This window comes from Solea senegalensis, linkage group LG14 (assembly GCF_019176455.1).
Source record: "Solea senegalensis isolate Sse05_10M linkage group LG14, IFAPA_SoseM_1, whole genome shotgun sequence".
Taxonomy (NCBI): domain Eukaryota; kingdom Metazoa; phylum Chordata; class Actinopteri; order Pleuronectiformes; family Soleidae; genus Solea; species Solea senegalensis.
Window position 1 is genome coordinate 1,665,279 of NC_058034.1, and position 8,087 is coordinate 1,673,365.

Below are 8,087 nucleotides of genomic sequence, written 5' to 3' on the forward strand. Positions count from 1 at the left end.
TAATAATGTGTTGTTATTTTTTATTATAATAGCATGTTATTATTATTATTATTGTTATTATTATAATTATAATAGTAGTGGGAACAGTAAAACGGCATTTAAATGAAACACATTAATGAGTTAAAATAAAAGTAAAATCTAAGGAAAATCAAAACAATGATTAATGAAATAATTTTTAAAAATGGAGGAGAAATGGAGAAACACAACAGAGTGACTCGTTCTGTGGCCAATTAGTTCGTACATTGCGTCCTCTTGCGGTGGACAGTGATGGCAGTGTACTTCCGTCATTGCTTACGCAATATCCGGTTGTGATGCAGCCATTTTGTCTGCTCGGGTAAGTCTACCCCGACGGTAACGAACTGAGTTCCACCCTTAGAAACAATTTTAAATGTTGTTGCCGCTTTCTCAGTTTGCGCTTTATTTCATCTGAATAAAGCATAAAATTTATATATCAATTTTACATGTCAGAAGAGGGCCCCCCTCTTTGAGATAAACCCTTATTATACGGAAAACCCGTGTGTGAGCGGCGTAGACATGTCGTGTGAAGAAAGCTACTTGGCTATCATTCGCTATCTGACTGATGAGCGGGAGCCGTACGCGCCGGGGACGCCTGGAAACACCAAGAGGAAAATACGCAAAGCAGCGGCCTGCTACGTGGTGAGGAACGGAACTCTGTTTTATCAGAGGCGCTTGAAGGGCCAGAATGATTTCACAGAGCTGGAGGTGGTGCTGCAGGACGGCCGGAGGAAGGAACTCATCAACCAGGCGCACATCACGGAAGAAGGGGAGCATCTGAACCAGCAACTCACCTGGGAGTGCATCTCTCAGAAGTACTGGTGGAGAGGTGAGGCACACCGGCTCTGAGTTCGGGACCTGTTGTCACCGGGAGGCAGATAGAGTCACTGGTGAACTGGTGTTTACTTACGTCAGGGATTAATTTACACGTTGACCACCAGCACCTCCACCATCACAAACTAAACTTCTCTCGGTCTCCATCTAGTGGTTGAAGTGAAGCGTGCTCTTTCTGTGTGTCCATATTTTTGCTGTTACCTTTTCATAATTGCATGTGAACGAACCACTTCCTGTTTCTTACTTTCATTTAGAGACCAAGCAAATAATTAAAACTAATAATGTCAATGATAGAGCTTTTACAGCCCCACTAGGAATGGATTTGAAATATTTCAATCCAATATTGATAAAGAACACATTATAAAGCGAGTTAAAGTGTATTTTCAGACTGTAAAAATGGTATATCAACACATATTTCATTTTTTTATTATATCAGGATAAATATTTTTATTATCTCCACGAAGAAGGTTATGCTTGGCAGCGTTTGAGTTGCTTCATGTAAACGCTAAAGGAAAGACAGATTTGGATGTAAATTTATGGGGATATAGAGCCATGGAGGGAATAGTAAACTAGACTAGTAGATTTTGATGCTGATCCGGTTTTGGATTCTCTGCATTTGCCCAACCCGAAGCCTTGCTATGATTTAGTTGACCTTTGTTGATGTATCTATACTGGATGCAGTAAAACTCATTGGTACATTCCTTTTTGTGATAATGCAGGTATCCAAAAGCATGTGAAAGACTACATCAGAGAGTGCACTCAGTGTCTGAGCAGGAGGACGACTGATGACGGTTCTGGACCTCGACTCTATTCCCAGGGGAGGAGACACAAAGGGAATGCCAACATGAATGAAGAGGACGAGGATGAAGAAGAAGAGGACGCAGAGGATGCTTTAGTCTTCTCTGACTCTTCCTCTCACCTGAGATCCAAGTTGTCCAAAACGCCGGCCAAGCATGAACTTGTGTTTGTAAGAAATGTATTTTCCCCCAATAACAAAAATGGTGGGACTTTTTTAAAGGTCTCTTGTTAATGTTGTGGGGCTATGTGCTTTCCAGGTGGACAGTAAGGGCGAGGTGAATCAGTTCCTGCCCAAACATGGTCAAACCATATTAGGCAAACTCAACCAGCAACGTCTCAGCAATCAGTTCTGCGACATCACCCTGTTGATTGAGGGTGAGGAGTACCGAGCACACAAAGCTGTGCTGGCAGCATGCAGCGAATACTTCCACGAGCTCTTTTTTGAGAAGGGAGCCGCAACCACACATGAAGCTGTGGTTGACCTCTCTGGTGAGTTTCACTTTGTTTCATTCTGTGCAGATTTTTCTGTTTGTCGGCTCACTTTTTAAACTCCCGCCCCTTCTCTGTCTCCAGGTTTCACCAAAGCCAGCTTCCTCCCACTGCTTGACTTTGCATACACTTCCATGCTCACGTTTAATTTTTGCTATATGGCAGAAATTGCCAGCCTTGCCCGGCATTTGCTGATGACTGAGGTGCTCCAGATTTGTGAGTCTGTACATAAGCAGGTGGAGGAACAGAAGCTGACGGTGTATCAAAGAGGAGACGTGCATACTGTGGTGTCGAGCCAGCTGGCTCCTGAGGAGGGCGCCAAGGATGAGTCTGGTGCGTACGTTGTGGCTATAGAGACTGACGACAGTGGAGTGGTCACCCACAGTGCTGTTGCTGTAAGTGGCGAGTCCTTGGCTTTTGTTACACCTTCCAAAGAGGCTTACATCGAGCAGCCACTGGCAGTTGTTACTGAAGCGATAGAGGAAAGTAAAGTGCAAGGAGGGGAGGCGGGTGATGGCGAAACAGTGACTCTGATTGCTCACGGTGGACATGCCGAGTCGGGAGAGACTGTCACTTTGATCTCACGCAGTGAAGAAGGAGCAGAGGGGGAGACGATGACTGTGGTCACCCACAGCGGACAGGCCGGAGCCAGCGAGTCCCTCGCCATGGTGTCGGCCTGCCTGGCAATGGAGCAGCCACAGGTCGCTGAAGCTGAAGCCTTTGTACTGAATGTGGAGGCAGACAAAGTTAACCCCTCAGAGGTCATCAAACTGGCAGCTGAGGCAGCAATATTGACTCCAGAGACGGTGGATTCAGCGCCGACCCCTCAGAAACGCAAACGAGGTCGTCCAGCCAAGGCCAAGAAGGAGGTTGAGTTTGAGGAGTATGTACCCATGGAGGAGGAAGACCCTTCTGCTAACGAAGGCCTTGCAGACAAACAAGGGGCGGCGTCAGATGACCCAAACAAAAGACGGCTTCGTCAGCGATCTATCGGCGAGGGTGGTTATGCTCGTCTCCATATGGGGCTGGAGGGTGAAGAGGAGGTGAAGATGAGCACAAACCTGCCTCGTGCCACAACCCCTAAGGTACATAATTACACTATAATACTCTTACCATTTACTCAATGTTGTGTTTTGTTCTGCAGATCAATTGCAAAGTTAATTGAAATGGGGACAGAAGTAAAAGAAATACAAAATAGTAACCTCTAGATTATTAGTGTAAGCTTCCTGTTCCTGTTGTTGTTTTCGTTTTTCGGTACAGCGTAAAAGAGTCATTTTTACACATCATCACATTTTCACATCATGTATTTTCAGGTCGGTCCAAAGCCTGGGAAGAGAGGAAGACCACCAAAGCAACCAGCTGAGATTCCACCTGAAGGACAGTCTGACTCTGGCGCGGAACCAGAGGCCAACGCAGTGGAGAGCATGGTGGCTGCAGAGGTGATCACAGAAGAGGCTGCAGCAAAGTCGACAGAGCCAGAGACTGAAATGAGCCACGACCAGCTCCCTGCAGAGAGCAATGCTGATGGAGCGCACACATGTTCTGAGTGTGGCATGTCCTTTCAAAGACGCTACTCCCTGATCATGCACACTTTAAAGCATGAAAAGTCCCGTGGATACAAATGCAGTGTAAGTACCGGAATTTGGCAGCATGTCATAGGGCTTTTACTTTTTCCAAAAATAATACTTGAATGAATATTATGTGACACACTATTCCACCATTTCACTCACACACGTACAAACATCATATTATTTATATTCTAATATCACAAGTAATATAAATATCATGTTTATAATACTCCTAGAGTGGAACTTTGCAAATGTGGTTGGCTTTTTGGCTTTTTCTCGATGAAGCTCCTCCTTGTGTCTACTGCTTTATTCTCACTGTTGTAAAAACTCACCTCTGATGCTCCCCCATTCCTTCCCCTCTCTTAGCAATTATTACTTGTTGTTATTATTATTATTATTATTGTTATTTTTCTCTTGCCATGTTTTTGGTGGCTCTGTGTGTGTGTCTGTGTTTCCGCAACATGAGCAGCAGAGGCCCACGAATTTTGACCCCACAGAGTCTGTTACACATAAAAGCAGACAGAGGCTTGTTGCGTCTGTCTGCTGAGGCAACATGACATGTAATGTTGCGTGAATGTGGTGAAGTCTGCCATCTCTTGTTTGTGTGGTCAGACAGTCATTTTCTCTTCCTCGCCTCCTCCAACAAGACCCGAGACTTTTTAAGACCTAACAGACAGTAGGGGGATGGAGACAGCCCCCAATCTCCCCACAACAAGCAATTTAACCATCACAATGACTCAGAAGCTGTTAAATTAGAGTAAAAATCCTTGTGCTGCCCATCTGTGATGCTGTGTACTGTGGTGGAGCGATACAGTAAGCAAACAGTTGACTCTGATTGTCTACTTGGGCCAAGCAGCACTCACAGCACCTTCTTCTGGATCATGTGATAGTTACTTGGAAGATCTGATGCTCTTCTAGGCTGTATATTTTGCACTTGAATAGATTTTTAAGGATCAAGTTCAACCGATAAAAGGTGACAGCTATGGCGTGCCACATTTAAATAGCTATTACCGCAGTTTCACACTGTCATTTCTTTTTTGTCCCTTCAGCTTTGTAGTAAAGAGTTCCAGTATGCTGCCTCGCTCCGCGCCCACCTGGCTCGGCACAAGCAGCAGAGCAGCCAGCGAACTTCCATGGCCATAACTGCTGCACACCAGAGCTCTGAGGCGAAGGTGGACGGCAATTTGGATGATAAGACTTCATCGACGCCCACCAGGAGAGAGTTTGTGTGCGACATCTGCAACAAGACCTTGCCTAAGCTGTACTCTCTGCGGATCCACATGCTGAGTCACACGGGCGTGCGGCCTCACTCCTGTAAGGTCTGTGGGAAGACGTTCACCCACAAACACAGTCTGAAGATGCACCGGGCACTGCATGACGTCACCAAACAGTTCCGGTGTGAATTCTGTTTGAAGACTTTTGTGAGCAAGAGGAACATGGAGGAGCACACCACCCTTCACACAGGTACTTACACACTGTGTTGTTGTTTTTTTAAGGACTAATTCAAATTATCTGATAAAGAGATGATTTTTTGAGTCAAACCGTTCATTGCTTTCCATGAAATTCATCTGTAGGTGAATCAAAGTACCTGTGCAACACGTGTGGAGCAACGTTTCACCGAGCCTCAGCTCTGAGCAAACACATGAAGAAGCACCAGCCCAAACCAGACGTCCGTCCATTCGCGTGTGCTCAGTGAGTAACGCTTCAGCTTCACATCCATGTGCTTAAAACTGTATTGTACTCATTCGTCTTCATTCCCCTCCTGCAGCTGTGATAAGAGATTCTATGAAGCCAAAGATCTCCAGCAGCACATGAACAAGCACATGGGCCTGAAGCCCTTCCAGTGCCAGGTGTGTGGGAAGTGCTACAGCTGGAAGAAAGATTGGTACTCCCATGTCAAGTCCCACAGTGTAGCTGAGCCCTTCAAGTAAGTCTCAAGATGCATACGGACATGCACTGAAGTCCAGATTTTGAGAAAGCAAAAGTCACTTTGTCAACTTTCACATCATGTACATCCTTTACCAGTAGTGCTGTATCAAACCTTTTTAAGTTCACTATACATGTGCTTCTACACTTGGAGTGGTCAGTCAAGAACGTCGCTTTAATATCAAACATGTATGTCTGGTGTCTTCAGGTGCAATGTGTGTGGGAAGGAGTTCTTTGAGAAGGCTCTGTTCCGGAGACACGTCAAAAAGGCCACGCATGGGAAGAAGGGCCGAATCAAGCAGAACCTGGAGAGAGAGTGCGAGCAGTGTGGAAGAAAGTTCACTCAGCTCCGAGAGTACAGACGCCACATCAACAACCACCAGGGTAAGATTCTGACTTCCTTTGTTTCTGTGACACCAGTAATCTGACGACTGACCTTATTCCTATAATACTCTTTACATCTCACAGAGAAAAGTCTGATTAGGACTTATAACTCTACATTTCATTCATTGCTGATATGATAATTAAATTTAAGACAAGTTCATACTGCAGTCTTCAGTTCCAGGTTTTTGCAACTTGTGTATGAAATATGAAATATTCAAATAGGCGTCTCGCAGAGACATGCAGACATGTCACACACACTTGATCTCTGCCTGATCACAGCCACTCCTGCCAATCAGAGAGCAGGATGTGGTAACAGCAGGAATACAACACTTGTTCACTGGTTAAGAAGAGTGAGAATGAAATAGAGAAATACAACATTAAATAAACAATGGGACAAAGGTCAAAGACAGCACTGCTACAATAACAGAAGCTCAACAGTCGACCTGTAGACCATGCACCTGGTTTTGCTCATCCTTCCTGTGTCACTTTGCTGGGGCTTCACCTGCTGAAAGATTGTATAATGTATATGATTCCTTTGACGCCAATTCATGTTGTGTAAATGACCGAGCCCTTCTTCTGTCCACTGTCCACTGACCGTGATGATTGTTTGAGTTAGGTACTACCCTGGAGTCCATCATGTCTGTTTGTTAAGTCACGGCACAAAATCACCTAATCTGAAGATTGTGTTGTTGGGATTGATCAGATCAGCCAGAGAAATTGTTTTTATGGCAATCAGAAAACGCTGTCGTATGATCATGTATGTGAATTGTTTTTGGTGCTGATTATTTTTCTTGCCCCGCTCTCTAGGGGTGAAGCCATTTGAATGTCTGACCTGTGGCGTCGCCTGGGCCGACGCCCGCTCCCTAAAGCGCCACGTCCGCACGCACACGGGAGAGCGGCCCTACGTGTGCCCCATGTGCCAGGAGGCGCACATCGACGCGCGCACTCTGCGTAAACACATGGCCAAGTACCACAGTGACAACCTGCCCAGCAAGATCATGCTGGAAAAGGACACCCTACAGTTCCACAACCAGGGCACACAGGTGGAGCACGCCGTCAGCATCCTGGCGTCCGACCTGCCCCCTGAGCTCCGCCCCGCACAGCAGCCGCCCGCAGAGGAAATAGAAACAGTGCTGATCACAGAGGAGACGATCGAGGCAGTGGAGGCTGTTCAGGCCGCCAGCGAAGGCTCAGTGGCCACACTGTCCGATCAGGGCATCATGCAGGTCGTGAACTACGTCCTAGCACAGCAGGCGCTTACGGGGACCAAAGTCGAAGAAGAAGAACCCGAGGTTATTCAGACCATGGAGGTGGAGGTGGCTCATGTGGCCGAGGTCGAGTAGCTCTTTGCCAGAGAAAAAGATTCTCTCACCAAGACTGATCAGCATTTGTCACATTCTGTATAAAGTGTAACACAGTGTAAAAAGATGCTTATTTTTCTGGACATGTACATAATGTAAGTGAACCATGAGCTTTGTATTTACTCAGACCTGTATGATTGATGAGCTGACATTCACATTCTGGTGTGTGTGAATAGATAAATGGTAACAAAGATTGTTCATAAGCAATGAGCTGATGAATTAAAGTTAGAAACAGGAAACAAGGTTTTGGCCTAAATGTGTTTCACCTCAACACAGAAGAGCTGAGGTGTTTCGTTCTATTAAAGCTCACAGCATGTACTCCCTCCTGGTGTCAGTTTGAAGAATGAGCAAATTAAACAAAGTGCTTTATGTTTACCTCGATCATCAACATTTCTTTCCTCCTCACATTTGACATTTAAGAATTTTACAAAAAGATAACCACATTTTATAGTTATCTGAACAATATCTTTACCAACTATTTTGTAAATTTTACCCAATGTGGGGCCCCTTTCAAAACTCTCAAGGTTCTTAACAGTAAAACAAACAATGCAACATGACAACAACATGATAACACTAACCCAGCAAAAACTTCTAAAATGTAACAAAAGTTCAAAGCCCATCAAATATTTTATGTACGTTATACAATTAATGTGAGTTTTAAGCCAATATGTAAACGCTGATATAGGACTGAATTTAAAAGTAGCTCCCTCAA

General features: G+C 45.1%; 1 protein-coding gene across 1 annotated transcript; it reads left to right on the forward strand.

Annotated features, from left to right (window-relative positions):
* Positions 1-323: 323 nt before the first annotated feature.
* Positions 324-7,750, forward strand: zbtb11 (zinc finger and BTB domain containing 11). The gene is made up of 10 exons (XM_044044837.1): positions 324-844; positions 1,569-1,816; positions 1,905-2,136; positions 2,221-3,221; positions 3,450-3,764; positions 4,754-5,168; positions 5,279-5,396; positions 5,473-5,631; positions 5,839-6,014; positions 6,822-7,750. Exons 1-10 carry the CDS (start codon positions 535-537, stop codon positions 7,355-7,357), a joined length of 3,510 nt encoding a protein of 1,169 aa, XP_043900772.1. The 5' UTR covers positions 324-534; the 3' UTR covers positions 7,358-7,750.
* The last annotated feature ends 337 nt before the right edge of the window (positions 7,751-8,087 follow it).